The sequence below is a fragment of the Schistocerca americana genome, chromosome 4 (genome assembly GCF_021461395.2).
Source record: "Schistocerca americana isolate TAMUIC-IGC-003095 chromosome 4, iqSchAmer2.1, whole genome shotgun sequence".
Taxonomy (NCBI): Eukaryota; Metazoa; Arthropoda; class Insecta; order Orthoptera; family Acrididae; genus Schistocerca; species Schistocerca americana.
In genome coordinates this window covers 201,004,179-201,022,550 of record NC_060122.1, presented here as the reverse complement: position 1 = coordinate 201,022,550, position 18,372 = coordinate 201,004,179, and the positions used below count along the sequence as shown (strand labels likewise).

At 40.8% G+C, this 18,372-nt stretch overlaps 1 protein-coding gene across 1 annotated transcript in view; it reads right to left on the bottom strand.

The window, feature by feature from the left end:
- Positions 1–979: 979 nt before the first annotated feature.
- Positions 980–18,372, bottom strand: part of LOC124613346 — a 37,429-nt gene continuing 20,036 nt past the window's right edge. The window contains exon 2 of the mRNA XM_047142043.1: positions 980–1,012. Within this exon, the coding sequence (XP_046997999.1) occupies positions 980–1,012 (33 nt within the window). The remainder of the gene's footprint in view (positions 1,013–18,372) is intronic.

Below are 18,372 nucleotides of genomic sequence, written 5' to 3'. Positions count from 1 at the left end.
GTTACGATGCAATCTGAGCGAAGTGTTCCTGTATACTGGCCATCAGATCAGGTAGGGACCGAACTTGTCCCTGTGAAATGCGTTCTTTTTAATATACCCAGAGCCAAATGTCACATCGATTTAAATCAGATGATCGTGCAGGCCATGTCCCAAGACCAGGAGTGTGGTGGAGTTGTTCGAGGAATGGATTGGTGCGTTTAAGCTGATGTACTGGACCGTCAATGCGCCACATCTGGGATGTGATTAAACGTGGCATCAGAGGTCATCGCCCCCTCCCAGGAATTTACGGGAAGAATTTACAGGAATTAGGTTACTTTTGTGGGCAGATGTAATGCCACCTCCCTCCAGTGACCAGCCAAGGCTTCATTGTTTCTATGCCATGACGTGTTGCGGCTGTATTCTGTGCCAAAGCTGACGTATCGGCTATTAGGTACGTGGTCATAAAGTTGTGGCTGATCAGTGTACACTGAGTAACAGAGCTGAAGAGCCTTGTACAGGATAGACTAATATGGACAGATGAAGACCATATAACACATTGTGTATTGCATTGTGTATTTAAACTGGGGACGACGGAAAGGCTTCGTCTCACCGTAGCCCTCATTGGTACACAACCCCACAACAGGCCACAGAGGTCCACCCACCCCACAGCAGCCCCACACCGAACCCAGGGTTATTGTGCAGTTCGGCCCCCCGTGGACCCCCCTGGGAACGTCTCATACCAGTCGAGTGTAACCCCAAATGTTGGCGTGGTAGAGTAATTATGGTGTACGCGTATGTGGAGACAGTGTTTGCGCAGCAGTTGCCGACATAGTGTAGCTGAGGTAGAATAAGGGGAACTAGCCCACATTCGCCGAGGCAGATGGAAAACCGCCTTAAAAACCATCCAAAAGCTGCCGGCACACCGTACCTCGCAAATATTCCCCCTGGCGGATTTGTGCCACGCCTTCCCACTCTGGAAACAGCGCGTTAGAACGCGAGGCTAGACGGGCGGGCTGGTATCAACCATACTTGCCTGTGAATGTTTTAATAAAATGTGCTAACTCTGGTTTTTTCATTTTTCGGGGACATACTATAGCTGCAAATTTTCTTTTTATATCATTTGTCTACATTACCAATACATCCTTGACATTACAGGTTGTATATTCCTATAATTAGTTCTCCCGCGTCGTGCTCCATCTTCACTTGAAATGTCGTTTCGAAACTATGTATGACATTAGCCTCTGCCCATATGGGACGATATTAACTGTGGCCAGCCCTGGTGCATATGTGGAAGTAACGTCCACCGTGGCGCCCCGAGTGTTGCGGCCTTCCGGCTGTCAGGCTGGCCGAACAGTCAACACGTCGGCGGCCACCTGCTACTGCCGCCGCCCTAATGCGGCCGTGTCACGGCTTTTAGACGGGGCGGCACCCGGACCACCCCTTAGCGGCGGCGTGACTCACGGAAGCGGCCCGCCGTGCCGGGGGTAGGGTTTCACCCGCCACCTGCCAGCAGGCACGCCCTAGGGGTGTGTCGCGCACATGTCAGCGGCAGTGTCACGTGTCAGATATCGCGTACAAGGCTTTCAGTGGCCGCTGTACGCAGCTGCGCATGTTAATCCATCCCAGCATTGAAGTGGTAAGTGTGCCTATCGTGAAACTTACATTAAAACGTTCTACGGATTATACACCGAGGTGAAAAAAAATGACAGGATACCTGCCAATGTCGTGTAGGACCTCCATTTGCCCTGCATAACGACGGGGTACGAACTCAACAAGCCGTTGGAAGTCCCTTGCAGAAATATTGGGCATGCTGCCTCTATTTTGTTGTTGTTGTTGTGGTCTTCAGTCCTGAGACTGGTTTGATGCAGCTCTCCATGCTACTCTATCCTGTGCAAGCTTCTTCATCTCCCAGTACTTACTGCAACCAACATCCTTCTGAATCTGCTTAATGTATTCATCTCTTGGTCTCCTTCTACGATTTTTACCCTCCACGCTGCCCTCCAATGCTAAATTTGTGATCCCTTGATGCCTCAGAACATGTCCTACCAACTGGTCCCTTCTTCTTGTCAAGGTGTGCCACAAACTCCTCTTCTCCCCAATTCTATTCAATACCTCCTCATTAGTTATGTGACCTACCCATCTAATCTTCAGCATTCTTCTGTAGCACCATATTTCGAAAGCTTCTATTCTCTTCTTGTTCAATCTATTTATCGTCCATGTTTCACTTCCATACATGGCTACATTCCATACAAATACTTTCAGAAACGACTTCCTGACACTTAAATCTATACTCGATGTTAACAAATTTCTCTTCTCCAGAAACGCTTTCCATGCCATTGCCAGTCTACATTTTATATCCTTTACACTTCGACCATCATCAGTTATTTTGCTCCTCAAATAACAAAACTCATTTACTACTTCAAGTGTCTCATTTCCTAATCTAATTGACTCAGCATCACCCGAGTTAATTCGACTACATTCCATTATCCTCGTTTTGCTTTTGTTGATGTCTATCTTATATCCTCCTTTCAAGACACTGTCCATTCCGTTCAACTGCTCTGCCAAGTCCTTTGCTCTCTCTGACAGAATTACAATGTAATCGGCGATCCTCAAAGTTTTTATTTCTTCTCCATGGATTTTAATACCTACTCCGAATTTTTCTTTTGTTTCCTTTACTGCTTGCTCAATATACAGATTGAATAACATCGGGAAGAGGCTACAACCCTATCTCACACCCTTCCCAACCGCTGCTTCCCTTTGTAACCTCCCCACAGAAATATTAACAAATGGCAAAAGTGCACACGCACTATAGTACGGAACATATCAGGAAATCACAAAATGTATAAGCAATGAGTACAAATCATATTAACAAGTGACAAAGTGCACACGCACCGTAAAACTCTTTAGCTATTTTACAACAAATAAACATATCAAGGAGAGAAATAAAGCGCACATGCACTTTTTAGCAGTTTTACATAACATATCATGGAGTGAAATAAAGTGCACACGCACTGTAGAAGTCTTTAGCATTTTTACATAACATGTCATGGAGTGAAATAAAGTGCACACGCATTGTAGAAGTCTTTAGCATTTTACATAACATGCCTTGGAGTGAAATAAAGTGCTCAAGCACTGTAAAAGTCTTTAGCATTTTTAGGACAACTGATCTCGTTAACAAATGAAATGAAGTGCACACGCATTGTATATGTCATTATCATTTTACAAGAACTAGAAAAGGAATGGGAAGGATTGCATCATGGTTGTAGCACATTAGGTTGCACGCAGCTGCACTGAAAGTCCATATCTTTCTACAGAAGCACAACACCAAGTGAGACGATCTGAAGTTCTTTTCCCTGAAATACTAATCAGTGTAGCCAAGACACTGTAATGTCGTATTAATATTCCATGTTATCATTTTGGTAGTACATTAGGTATACCAAACAGTGGGACCATAATAATATCTCCACCGCTCAAGGTGGTGGACAGCATGTCGTGTCAACACCACGTTGTTGTAAGGTACACCAACGTAGAATTAGTGCAGAAACCAAATATAGTGCTCCATGAGCATGAGGATAGACAGGACAAACGGATATTGCAGTAATTTGTTGTAATTAGGTCAGAAGGTGAAGCACATTAAATCTTATGCCAGTCATCATTGATAACTGCACTAGTCTATTAACTGATTTTTAAGTAATTCGAGGCACTCATCGCCCAGTTACTGAACATTTCTGTACCATGTACGAAGTATTATAGAATAATGTTCATAAGTTATCTGTTTACAGAGAACATTGGCACTCATTGGCCAGATACAAATCATCAGAAGTCATCATTCAAAACAGGAGCTAATTCATATATATAGCATGAAAGTGACATAATATAAATTTAAAGTATAAGAAACAGTGGCATTCGTTGGTCAGCAAGTATTGATTATTACAAAACATTTTTCATCCTTCAAGTGACATAGGACATATTTAAAATGTAACACATTGTAACTATTACTCAAGGTCTGTAATCGACTAATACATAGAAATAATGGATTCAATACAACAGAGAAATTTGTATTATATTTAGAACTAGAAATATATCTTAAACTGGTAGCATTATTTGGTTGTATACTGGTAATAGTTGGGACTGGTAATACATTTCTTTTTTTTTTTTTTTTGCTAGCAATGCATTGTGTTGGGATCGATAATTAATTGTTGGCGCATGAAAATATTTTTCCTTTTGACTTATTGCTGGAAATAAGGATGTGTTACGTCATTCGTCATGAGTCAGGTGTAGGAAGATTATGAAACAAGTAGAGTATATGTGATCACATTCATGAATGATACACACAAATGGGTTAAAAAAATGCAAGCATTAGAACAGGTTTAATGACTAACTGCTTATAGCACATTAATTTCATGAATAGCTTCTCCTGGAAAAAAATACAAAGTGGATTATTGAGCTCAAAGAAGAAACACATATTATGCTGAAAGGTAGTGAACTTCGAATTAACAGGTAATGAAAAGTATAAAAAATATATATGTGTTCTCCCGCTGTCCTTTCCAAAACCTTCAGTCATCATACCATGCGACATAAGATATACTGTCAAATATATAAACTTCATCATTATTTTCATCTGCAAAGAAAAACTTCATTATCATTACTATCATTACCTGCAAAGAAAAACTTCATTATCCATATCACCATAATTCCATTATTATCATCACCTGTAAAGAAAAACTTCATTATCTATATTACCATATTCTGCATCATTCTTCATCACCATTCATTAACATCTACAAAAAACTCACTTCATTATTCATTATACAACTATTCGTAGTATAGAATTCCTTATTTCTAGCATATTTCATCACTAAAACTAAGATGTGTAGTTCTGTCTGACAGTCTGCATCAATCGCCTGGTATTCTGAAAGAAAAAATTAGTTATGACTGCTATCATACGATGTGTATAGGATATTCTTATTAATGCTTGTTAATTCTGATCCATTTACACTTCGTGACGAGGTATTGCATCTTCTTTCGGTCATTCCGAATGTGAAATTCCCATTTCTGTTTAATGTATTTCTATTACACGTTATTTCTTTCTGAAAATGATGAACAATGATTAATGTCTTGCATTTAAATCATATACCCATTAAATAAAAGCTGTTTTCTAGTGATATAATTGAGCATACAGCGTAGCATGACAGAAAAGGTAATATGTCACAAAACATAGACAGTGTTCAGATGCAAAAATGTACACAGAATATCACAATGTAGCAGCAAAAAAAAAAAAAAAAATGTAAAAATAGTCACGATGTTGAGATATAAGGCAAAATGTCAAAGTCAACTGGTGTTTGTCATATCTTTAAGATTACATAGTGCATACAAACAAAACAGTAAAACAATCATACATATATTAAAAATGGAAAATGTGCACAGTCTGATGTGTAACAACAAGAAATGCCTCTCTTTGTTCAGCTTGTATGTTGTGTAGTTGATAGAGGTGAGAGTTGAAGACTTTAATGGAGAAAGACTTTGATAAAATTAATATGTCACTAGATAGAATCGCATAATTGGTCATAAAATGTGTATGTTCATCTGGAAAAATGTGCACGGTCTAATGTGTAACGACAAGAAAAGCGACCTGCTAACCTTACCTTGCCGGGTACTTGCCAAGAAAAAATACGATAATCATCAGTAAGTGTTCATGTGAATATAATTGCATAAGTGGTCATAAAAAAAATCAGCAAATGGCATTACAGTGTGATAAATCATAAAGTATATTCATTCAATAAAAGGTTTGACGTTGGAGACGTGGTGGTTCCCTTTGGTTTTTCTGGTTCTCAAAGTTTCGACGTGTACTACATTGGGGTGAGGAACGCTGCGAATTCGATATGGACCTGCGGACAGAAGCTCAAATTTACTACATCTACTCTTTCCTCTGTTGGATACATAATGTGTGCGTACTAATATCTTCTGTCCAACGTGAAAGTCACGGCGTGTACAAACCTGTTTTTGCTGTCTTCTTCGGCGCTCTGCGGCACGTTTGATGTTGTTCAGCGCAATGTCAATTATTTCATGGTGTCGTAGTCGACGAGATGTAGGAAAGGTTACTAATTCTTTAATTTTGTTAGGTGGTTCAACGTTTTTCAGTATAGCATAGTAGATTCATTTGGTATGGAATTAATTACATCCTGGAATGAGAGTATGTGCGTGTCCCAATAAATATGTTTTTTATGGCAGTATATTCAGCATAGTTTACCAATTTCTTTCATTAATCGTTCACAAGGGTTCGAAGAAGCATGGTACCTGGATATATAGATCGGAGAAATGTTTCTAGCTCGTAACATACGTGTCCATACAGCAGATCGAAACTGTGATCCATTGTCGGAAATTACTTTCAATACATGTCCTACATGAAATAGAAAATGTTTTACAAATGCTTTCGAAACGGTTTTAGCAGTAGCTTTGCGTAACGGAGTGAAGGTAACAAATTTTGAAGTGAGTTCAACAGCGACGAAGATGTAGCAAAAACCTCTATTAGTTCTGGGAATCGGACCAAAAATGTCTACAGCGGCCATGTGTCTCAATTTAACAGGTACAATGGGATGTAATGGAGGAATATGTGAAGTAGTATCTGACTTAGCCTTCTGGCAGATTTTACATGACGCTAAAACTCGTCGAATACGTTTCTCCATGTTGGTAAAATAACAATTCTGTCTCAGTATAAGAAAACATTTTCTGGCTCCGTAATGTGAGTAACTTAAATGAGTATACCAGATTAATTTGTTAACAAGTTCGTCAGGAATGCATAATAACCAATTGTTACTGTCAGGGTGAGAGCGGCGAAACAGAATATTGTTGCGTACAGTGTAATGGTTTCTAATGGTAACATTATTCCTATCTTGCCACAGTTGTTTAATTTCTTTCCATACGTTGTCCTTACTCTGCTCTTGTGCTATGTCTTGTAATGACGACGAAATGAAATTCTCAAATGCAACTTGTTGAATGTACATGACGCTGAAATTTGCTTTGCAGAAGTTGGTTGCGATGTCTTGCTGATTGTTGCTGAGAGAACGGCATAGAGCGTCTGCTACAATATTTTGTGTACCGGGAATATGAACAATTGTAAAATTAAATTCCTGTAAATAAAGTTTCCATCTGCTTAAGCTGTCGTGTGTAAATTAGCCGAAAGTAAAAACTGTATCGCTCTATGATCTATGTAAACGGTAGTGTGTCTTCCATAAAGAAAATGCCGAAATCTCGTAAATGTCCATACGACACATAATGTTTCAAGTTCTGTAACAGAATAATTGCGTTCAGCAGGTGACAGAATGCGACTTGGAAAGGCTATGTTTTTAATTACTGTAGTGCCATCTTCTTCAATTTCCCGAAAAATGTGTACGCCTAAAGCGGTGTTAGAACTGTCGGTGGCGATGGAAAAATTTCTAGTAAGATCTGAGTGTAATAAAAGTGGTGCATTTAACAAAGCATGTTTCAAATAACATTCTCGTGAACAAGATTCTGAGTGTCAAAACTATTGCTTACTTTGCTGGAAGATGCAACATGTACTCAATCTAGTCAAATTCTATCTGACGTGCTATTATTTCCGGGAGGATGCTGTGGCATTTCCACTATTTGTGCTGTTCTGTTATTTCTTCCTGACGTATTACATTCGGGACGATATCTTCTGTCTGGTTCATTCATGATAATTTTTTGCTGCGGATGATTCTGCTGTTGGTAAGACCGACTGTTATTAAACGTACGCTGAAAATTGTGCTCATTACTTTGACGCCTGTCATGATAGTCGTTTCTATACGGTGCATTGCAATAGGAATTGAAATGGTGCGTTTTCTGTTTGTACTGGTTTCCTTGTTGCTGTGCGTTACTATTTGTTGGGGCCGACGCTATACGCGTACGCGGCGAAACATTAAAGCTTGGTTGACCTTGTACATTGCATTGTTGGTTAGGTATGCTAACCGGTTGGTTTTGTTGCTGTTGTTCGGAAAAAAAACTCTATTGTTACAAAATGTGGTACCTGTTGCTGATAATTTTACACATTCTGATGATTAAAATTTTTTCACTTATTAAAATTATGCTGTTATTAAAGTTCTCGTGGTTGTCATTTCTTGAGCGTCTAATGAAAAATTGTCACTTTCAGTAAAACTTGTCATGTCAGGTTTTCTTTACTCATTCTTAATCCTAGATAGAGCGATAGTTAAAGAGCTATTCAGATAGATATAAAGGATAGTAGAAGAGAAGGCAGCAGTGCAGAAAACTAAAGATGAAACAGCACTACTACGGGCCCTGTGCACGCTAAGGCACATATTCATTAAAGCGTAATGAATCCCCTGAGGTCTATTACGCGCTGCAAATAAACTTTAGCTTCTGCGTTACAGGCAATGCCGGTGAAAATTCAAAAGCAAGTTGTTGTATCAAACCCAATTCTAGTTTTTGCATTACACGCAATGGCGGTGAAAGTACAAAAATAAATCGACGTATCCAGTTCAAAGCGTGTACCTGTGCTCTGTCATTTTTAAATACCTTAGATTTTTTTACGGATAAAAATTGCTTATAATCAACGTTATCGTCTCTGAATGTGTGATCAGGTTCAGGATTGCATAAGAATCTGTTTTTCTGTGTCACTTCGTATTCTAAGACGAGTGGTCTCTGTAAATTACTTAAATTATACTGGCTGTGTGACTGTGAGAAATGTTCGGAATGTGGCATATGCTGTGCCGTGTTAGAGGCTCAAACATTGCATTTCTGTTACCTTAATACGTTCCTCAATTTGGCTGTTCTGTTGTTCACATTTTTTATCGACTTCCGTATCCAGAGTGTGTGAAACGTCTGGTGACTTTAAATTAAACTCGTCGCGTATCTGTGTTCCGTTTTCTGAACATTGTTCAGTGACTGCATTAATTTCATCTCTATGTGCTTCTGTTGTGCCTGTATGTCTAATACTTAGTTCTTCTGCAACAGATCTAATTTCTTCACTACTGTTCTTAACAAAAGCCTTAATTTCGTCGCGTAATTGTTCTTTAGTATCATGACGTTGCACGGTAGCAGCTGTAACCTGTTCACTAAGTTGTTTGTTCTGTTCATTAAGATTGTCGTGTTTTTCGTTCAGCTGTTTAAAACTTACATTAAATTGTTTGCACGATTCATTAAGTTGTTTGAAATGGTTGTCGAATTTTTCATTACGTTGTTTGAAACTTTCATTAACTTGTTTGATCGACCTGTCATATTTTTCATTAAGTTGTTTCTACGATTCATTAATTTGTAGCAATAATGCCATAATTTGATCCAAGCCAATATTACCTACTCTATTCTCTGTACTGTGTGATGGTGTATTTGCATGTGTCACGCTTTGTGTAACCATTTGGTTATTCTGTGATTCTTGAAAATGTTTGCTAATCGGATGTGCACTGTTGGTCACTACCTCGGAATTAAATAAATCTGACGTATTATGATTACACTGTTCATTTTCGTTAGAAAAATTTGTCTGTTCGTTACATAAATTTTGCAAACCGGACGTTTCGAACTGGGCAGCGTTCATTGTGACAGAACGTCCCGCGTCATCAATTGTCGTCAAATTAACAGAGGACATAATTGAATTTATTTGTTCATCATTAGGATTAAAATCATTACTAGCGGTCAGCACACACTGATTGTCTGTAAATGGAGGATTGTCATCATTACACTGAGTGTCGCAAGTACTATCGGTCAAATTATACGAGTCGGCTATTTCACTCATTACACATCGCGATGTACTGTTAACAGTTTTTCGCGGCATTTTTCACAAATCAGAATTAAGCACAAATGAAACAAGGACATTGCAAAATGCAACAAACACAATTACAACAAAGAGCAACAAATTGCCGATGATCTGTGAAAGAAAGAGTGACAAATTAGTAAATGCGTTGCGCCAGATGCAAACTACATTTAAGTAAATAAGAGCAGATATATGACTACTTCTCAGAAGATTCACAAAGAAATACGATCCTGGCCGGATGTCGCCAAGTGTAACTTCCCCACAGAAACATAAAAATGAAAATGAACCAAGCGTAAACTCCCCACAAAAATAATAATTAAAATGAATTTTTAATATTGTAACCTCTGAACAAAATTTGCTCCCATTTATAATGTGTGCAGAAATGCATTCACATTTAATGTTCCCACAAAATTCTTTTCTCATTTAATGTTAAGTTCGAAACAGAAAAATTCCTAAACACCAAAATAATAAAAAAGTTTAGTAACCTGGTAAATTTTATGACGACAGCAGCGCTGCGCCTCGGCCCTGTATTCTGAATAAAAAAAGCAAAAATTCTTACCTCAATAAAAATTGCAAATATATCTGCTATTACATAAACATTTTCGGCACAGCTCCGTGCAATGCTGGCCTATGCTTTGTGATTCGTGAAAGGAATAATTATTCATTGGAAAAAATCTTTAAATTGAAATGAATGCTTTTTTTTTAAAAAAAAAAATTACTTTATATTATAAAAATTATTATTGGGGCATTTTTTGAAAGAAATTAAATGACAAGTAATATACATTACTAGATATGCGCAAGGCTGCTTCTTTACCTTCTACAACAATATTCATCCTCCAGAGTCCTGACCAGAGTCCCGAGCAGAGCACACAGCCGACACGCGCCGACTCCCGCCGACTCACGCAGACTACTCAAGACCCTCCGCCACACACCGTTGGGTGGCTTGCGGAGTATCAATGTAGATGTAGATGTAGACTACTGTCGACTCGCGCAGACTCACGGAGACAACTCAAGACTACTGTCGACACGCGCAGACAAGCGCAGACTAGCGACAAGCAAAAACTAACTACATACTGCTCTCTGGTCAGAGACTCTCCTAAGTCTTGCCTATTGCAGGCAGCGCATACCTCACCTCTTACACCTTTCATGCCTGTCGACTCTTATAACTGCCATCTGGTTTCAGTACAAATTGTAAATAGCCTTTCGCTCCCTGCCTCTATAGCCGCCCGCAATTACGAAGGTATTAACAGCGCAGGATTTTGTGCACAAACTGACCTCTCGATTATGTCCAATAAATGTTGGATTGGATTCGTGTCGGGCGATCTGGGTGGCCAAATCATTTGTTCAAACTGTCCAGAATGTTCTACAAACCAGTTGCGAACAATTGTGGTCCTGTGACATGGCGCATTATCATCCATTAAATTTCCTATTCGCGTTTGGGAACACGAAGTCCATAAATGGCTGCAAATTGTCTCTAAGTAGTCTAAATAGCCATTTCCAGTCAATGATCAGTTCCGTTTGACTAGAGGACTCACTATGTTTCGTATAGAACGATTCCACATCGTTATGGAGCCGCCACCAGATGACACAGTGCTTTGTTGACAACTTGGGTCCATGGCTTCGTGGGGTCTGCGCCACACTCGAACCCTACCATCAGCTCTTACCAACTGCAGTCGGGACTCACCTGACCAGACCACAGTTTTCTACGTCTAGGGCCCAACCGATCACGGCCACAGGAGAAGCGTTGCAGGCGATGCCGTGCTGTTAGCGAAGGCACTCGCGTTGGTCATCTGCTGCCTTAGTCCGTTAACGTCAAATTCCGCCTTACTGTTCGCACGGACGAGTCCCTCGTACGTCACACATTGATACCTGCGATTATTTCATGCCGTGTTGCTTGTCTGTTAGCACTGACAACTATATGCAAAAGCCGCTGCTCTTGGTCGTTAGACCGTCGGCCACTCAGCACACTCTTGACACTGTGAATCTCGGAATATTGAATTTCCTAATGATTTCTCATATTGAATGTTCCATGCTTCTAGCTCCAACTTCTATTCCGCGTCCAGAGGCTTTTACTTCCCGTCGTGCGACCATAATCCCGTAGGAAACCTTTTCACATGAATCACCTAAGTACAAATGACACCTCCGCCAATGCACTGCCCTTTTATACCTCGTGCATGCACCACTGCTACCATCTGAGCGTGTGCACATCGCTAGCCCATGACTTACGTCACACCAATGTACTGCTCATTGTGTAATCCCTCAGTGTTTCTGTGTTTGTGTAACCTTCTAATTGTGTAAATGTTTGGCGTAGTATTTAGAATGTAGAATGCAAGTTTGTAGTTACGACTGCTGTTTAGTCTTTCAGCTGTGTAACCCGTATATTGTGATAAGAACGTACTATGTCTACGCAGCTTCCTGAATATGAAACTATGAATATTCTGTAGAATGGTAGAGAATTTTATACCATCAATATTCGAAAATACAATAGAAAATGTCGACTAGCATCTGTGACTGATAACTTTTCAAGCATCAAGACTTTTATGCTAATTCACATATAGGACAACCATATACAGTTCAGAAACAGATCCTAATTTCTATCCATATAGGAATGTGTAAATGCTCACTATTCCATGAATATTCCGAGTAGAATTTTGTCATGACCCTAAAGTTAATTTTTGCCTGAGCAACAAATATGACGAAGCTAAGCTCTGTTCTGTCTCCCCACCTGTAATGTAACATTCTGCAGCAAGATTGCCTGAAAGTGTTCAAGCAATGCATGCAGTACTTCTTAGAATTAATCAAGCAAAGCGCAGTGCATATGAACATGCTACACATCAAAAGACTGTGTACTGCATGTGAGCATGCCAGTACTCAGCAAAGTTTCAATCAGTCAGGTGAAATATAAAGGTCTGGGAATAATTAAATATAAAGTTTATTTGAATGTAGTTCCTGTATTTTAACTGAAAAGCCATAGATTTTTAGAAGAGCGGTATTTGAAAATGTGAACGTCTCTCCGTTAAGCACTGTTGAAAGAACTACTTTGAAACGAGCATGGAAACGTAATTCCCTGTCAGTAAATTAAGGAGTTTTAACTAGAACATTTTATCCACTATGTGCTATTAAAAGAAAGAAGGAAGATGTCATGTTTTCCTCATCTCGTGGTTGGTAATCATGAAACAACTACATACACAATGTTCTGTTGACAAGAACTGAATACCTACATCATGACTCGCGAAATAAAAATCTTCCCCAGCTGCAACCCTCAAACGTTTGTAATCGCAGTAGAAGGAAATGCATCGGTGTATATGGCCTCATTCAACATGCCTGGGATGGAGGAAACAGAATTCCGAAGAAAGTCTCCTCATTGTCATTGACGACGGTAGAAACCGAAGAAAAGGCAAGCGCCCAGCCAGAAACAAGAAAGCGACGGGGGAGAAAGAGATCTCCTCCAGATGTGTAATCAGGAACGAAGCACCCTGCGACAAGTATTACAGAAATGATTGCCACTTCTCCACCTTACAATATGATAGGCCTCTTGATCTGAGGGACATTTTAGCATGGGGTCTTCTAAATGCTAAAATCCGTAATTGTTCAGCAATTTTACGTTGAATTTGCTCCTTTTATTCCAGTTTTGTACTCAGACTATTGATTTCGGTCAATGTTAACTATCATTAGATGTTTTTAAAACGTCCAGAGAGATATCGTCAAGAGATACAAACAACTTCAGGTTGGCATTGCCAAATATCGTAACAACGTATGTTGCGCATTAGGACACCTATACCTGAGCAGTGCTCCAGCTCGCGTTTGGGCCGTTGACAGGTTGGCGTCCCGTATTCGGATTGTGACCTCTCGTTGTCTTAGTGCATTCACTCGCGCCACTATGTTTGCTCGCTTTGTCTGTCCGTGAGTGGCAGCAGCGGCGTTTGTCGATAGCAAATACTGTGGTACTATCCTTGGAGCGACCTCCAATAATTTCCGGCCGAAGTAGCCGAGCGGTTAAAGGCGCTGCAGTCTGGAACCGCAAGACCGCTACGGTCGCAGGTTCGAATCCTGCCTCGGGCATGGATGTTTGTGATGTCCTTAGGTTAGTTCGGTTTAACTAGTTCTAAGTTCTAGGGGACTAATGACCTCAGCAGTTGAGTCCCATAGTGCTCAGAGCCATTTTTGAACCTCCAATAATCCCGGGTCGTCGCGTGTGGGAAGTCAGTTGGGACGGAGCAGCAGTGAGGTCCGACAGCACCAGTACTTGCCGAGGGAGCTGGCGATATATGCACTGCCAGATGGAAGGATGTGGTCGCCAGAGTGCACGACCACGTCAAGGTCCGGATTCAGCGAGTTTACGTTGAATGGGTCGTTATATTCGAGTAGTGCAATTTTCGCTTATGTGTGTGTTCGTCCGTCGAAGTAACCTCATGCCATCAAGCTGTCAGTTGGCGGTTTAATACTCCGACGTTTACCCTGGACTGACTTGATTGGCAACGACCGATGGTTGGTCGATCGGTCGGTCGTCTCAGTGGACGAGGGACATCTGGTCTTTCGACCGTTTCTGTGTTCAAATGGTTCAAATGGCTCTGAGCACTATGGGGCTTTACTTCTAAGGTCATCAGTCCCCTAGAACTTAGAACTACTTAAACCTAACTGACCTAAGGACATCGCACACATCCATACCCGAGGCCGGATTCGAACCTGCGACCGTGGCGGTCGCGCGGTTCCGGACTGTAGCTCCTAGAACCGCTCGGCCACCCCGGGCGGCTTTCTGTGTTCTTAGCGTTCATGTCTACGTGCAGTTCGTCTTGTTGCTGTATAGTGACTGTTTTAGCATTGTTTGAGTAGTTTGTGGAATTGTCTTTTGCGGTTCCATGTGCATCTAGTCAGATTTTGAATAGACTGTTTGGTCTTAACTCTGTCTGCGTGCTAGAATTTGGTGAAGCCAACTTGTGTAACTAAATGCTTGTCATTTGACGATGTTAACTGTTATTCTATCGTGGTATTGGCTATCGCATCTTAGGTGGATTTTTCGAGTGTGCTGGTCGGCGTTTAAGCTGTTCCTAGTTTGAGTTGCCATCCTGTTAACTGAGCATAACTCTTGGCTGCCTGTCTCACCGCTTACGCAGCTGTAGAGACTTTTCTCAGGTCAATCCTTGGAACACTATATGTGGATCACTCCCTTCTTATTTGGTCTGATTGTGGCAATTGTTTAAAAATAATATTTTGTTTAAATTATTCCTATTGCTGGTGGCCTTCAGCCGACAACTAATTTCAATTCTTTCTTAATAAGGCCTTCAGCCGTCAGTGTAGCTTGTGATACAGTCGATTTTTTTTAAATGATTGTTTTTAAAATTATTTTGGTATTTTCAACGTGCTGTTGTCTTTCTCACTTGTAATTCATGCCTTCAGCTGCTAATTGTCCTGAAATATTGCTTGTGGCCTTCAGCCGACAAATAATTTTGAATTATTTCTTAATAAGGGCTTCAGACGTCAGCGTAGCTTGTATTGCAGTCAATTTTTTTCAAACGATCGTTTTAAAAAATTATTTCCATAAATAAAGTGTACGTGTTTACTGCGCAACCGACGGTAGCTGATTGGGCCCCATACACACCCAAATCTGCCTTTCCCTAAGTCCCACGTTTCAGTACCGGCAGTCACCTCGTGGACGGCGTTACTATCCGTAACAACCTGGCCTTTTCCGCAACATATTTTTAGTTGCCATCGACGATCCCTAGCTAATTTTGTTTCTAACTCAAGACGATGCCACTTTGGCTTGGTTATATGAGGATACGTTTCCAAAAGATCTGAGGATGCTCACCATTGGCCGAAACTGATAGTCTGAGGAAAAAATAATATTGTGATTATAGAGTGGAATAAAAGTAACAAATTCAACACTTTCTGATGAATGTTTCTATTCTGCGACTATGGTGCAGCATGCGAATTCAAAGTTGTTTTGCATGAGAGACAGAAAAATAAAACAAAGAATATTGTTGCTAAATCTTATACAGGGTGGCATTTCGATGCATCATGCACAGTAATTTACCATTGAAAATTCTCCTTCGGTGTTTTTCTAAACTGTTTAGCCAATAATTAATGTCGAATATTTTTATTCATAGGTTGAACTTTGGGAAACACCTTGTGGGCGTAACCAGAATACGGATGGTTGTGTCTCAATAGACGAACGTGAGCGAAATTTCCTGGTTCATGCCGACAATACGCGCCATATGAGTTCTTCACAGCACAGCAATGCACAGAGTTCACATGCAAGGAAAAGTATGCTGAATTCGCTCGACGTCAATCTGCAGATTCTACATCTACATCTACATCCATATTCCGCAAACCACCTGACGGTGTGTGGCGGAGGGTACCCTGAGTACCTCTATCGGTTCTCCCTTCTATTCCAGTCTAGTATTGTTCATGGAAAGAAGGATTGTCGGTATGCTTCTTTGTGGGCTCTAATCTCTCTGATTTTATCCTCATGGTCTCTTCGCGAGATATACGTAGGACGGAGCAATATACTGCTTGACTCTTCGGTGAAGGTATGTTCTCGAAACTTTAACAAAAGCCCGTACCGAGCTATTGAGCGTCTCTCCTGCAGAGTCTTCCACTGCAGTTTATCTGTCATCTCCGTAACGCTCTCGTGATTACTAATTAACCCTGTAACGAAGCGCGCTGCTCTCCGTTGGATCTTCTCTATCTCTTCTATCGACCCTATCTGGTATGGATCCCACACCGGTGAGCAGTATTCAAGCAGTGGGCGAACAAGTGTACTGTAACCTACTTCCTTTGTTTTCGGACTGCATTTCCTTAGGATTCTTCCTATGAATCTCAGTCTGGCACCTGCTTTACCGACGATCAACTTTATATGATCATTCCATTTTAAATCACTCCTAATGCGTACTCCCAGATAATTTATGGAATTAACTGCTTCCAGTTGCTGACCCGCTATATTGTGGCTAAGTGATAAGCGATCTTTCTTTCTATGTATTCGCAGCACATTACACTTGTCTACATTGAGAATGAATTGCCAATCCCTGCACCATGCGTCAATTCGCTGCAGATCCTCCTGCATTTCAGTACAATTTTCCATTGTTACAACCTCTCGATACACCACAGCATCTTCCGATGTCATCCACAAGGTCATTTATGTATATTGTGAATAGCAACGGTCCTATGACACACCCCTGCGGCACACCTGAAATCACTCTTACTTCGGATGACTTCTCTCCATGGAGAATGACATGCTGCGTTCTGTTATCTAGAAACTCTTCAATCCAATCACCCAATTGGTCTGATAGTCCATATGCTCTTACTTTGTTCATTAAACGACTGTGGGGAACTGTATCGAACGCCTTGAGGAAGTCAAGAAACACGGCATCTACCTGTGAACCCGTGTCTATGGCCCTCTGAGTCTCGTGGACGAATAGCGCGAGCTGAGTTTCACATGACCGTCTTTTTCGAAACCCATGGTGATTCCTACAGAGTAGATTTCTAGTCTCCAGAAAAGTCATTATATTTGAACATAACACGTGGCCCAAAATTCTACAACTGATCGACGTTAGAGATATAGGTCTATAGTTCTGCACATCTGTTCGACGTCCCTTCTTGAAAATGGGGATGACCTGCGCCCTTTTCCAATCCTTTGGAATGCTACGCTCTTCTAGAGACCTACGGTACACCGCCGAAAGAAGGGGGCAAGTCCCTTCGCGTACTCTGTGTAAAATCGAACTGGTATCCCATCAGGTCCAGCGGCCTTTCCTCTTTCGAGCGATTTTAATTGTATCTCTATCCCTCTGTCGTCTATTTCGATATCTACCATTTTGTCATCTGTACGACAATCTAGAGAAGGAACTACAGTGCAGTCTTCCTCTGCGAAACAGCTTCGGAAAAAGACCTTTAGTATTTCGGCCTTTAGTCTGCCATCAGTAGGCTACCATTTTGGTCACAGAATGTCTGGACATTTTGTTTTGTTCCACCTACCGCTTTGACATAAGACCAAAATTTCTTAGGATTTTCTGCCAAGTCAGAACATAGAACTTTACTTTCGAATTCATTGAACGCCTCTTGCATAGCCCTCTTCACACTACATTTCGCTTCGCGTAGTTTTTGTTTGTCTGCAAGGCTTTGGCTACGCTTGTTTGCTGTGAAGTTCCCTTTGCTTCCGCAGCAGTTTTCTAACCCGGTTGTTGTACCACGGTGGCTCTTTTCCATCTCTTACGATCTTGCTTGGCACATACTCATCTAACGCATATTGTACGATGGTTTTGAACTTTGTCCACTGATCCTCAACACTATCTATACTTGAGACAAAACTTCTGTGTTGAGCCGTCAGGTACTCTGTAATCTGCTTTTTGTCACTTTTGCTAAACAGAAAAATCTTCCTACCTTTTTTAATATTTCTATTTACGGCTGAAATCATCGATGCCGTAACCGCTTTATGATCGCTGATTCCCTGTTCTGCGTTAACTGTTTCAAATAGTTCGGGTCTGTTTGTCACCAGAAGGTCTAATATGTTATCGCCACGAGTCGGTTCACTGTTTAACTGCTCAAGGTAGTTTTCAGACAAAGCACTTAAAAAAATTTCACTGGATTCTTTGTCCCTGCCACCCGTTATGAACGTTTGAGACTCCCAGTCTATGTCC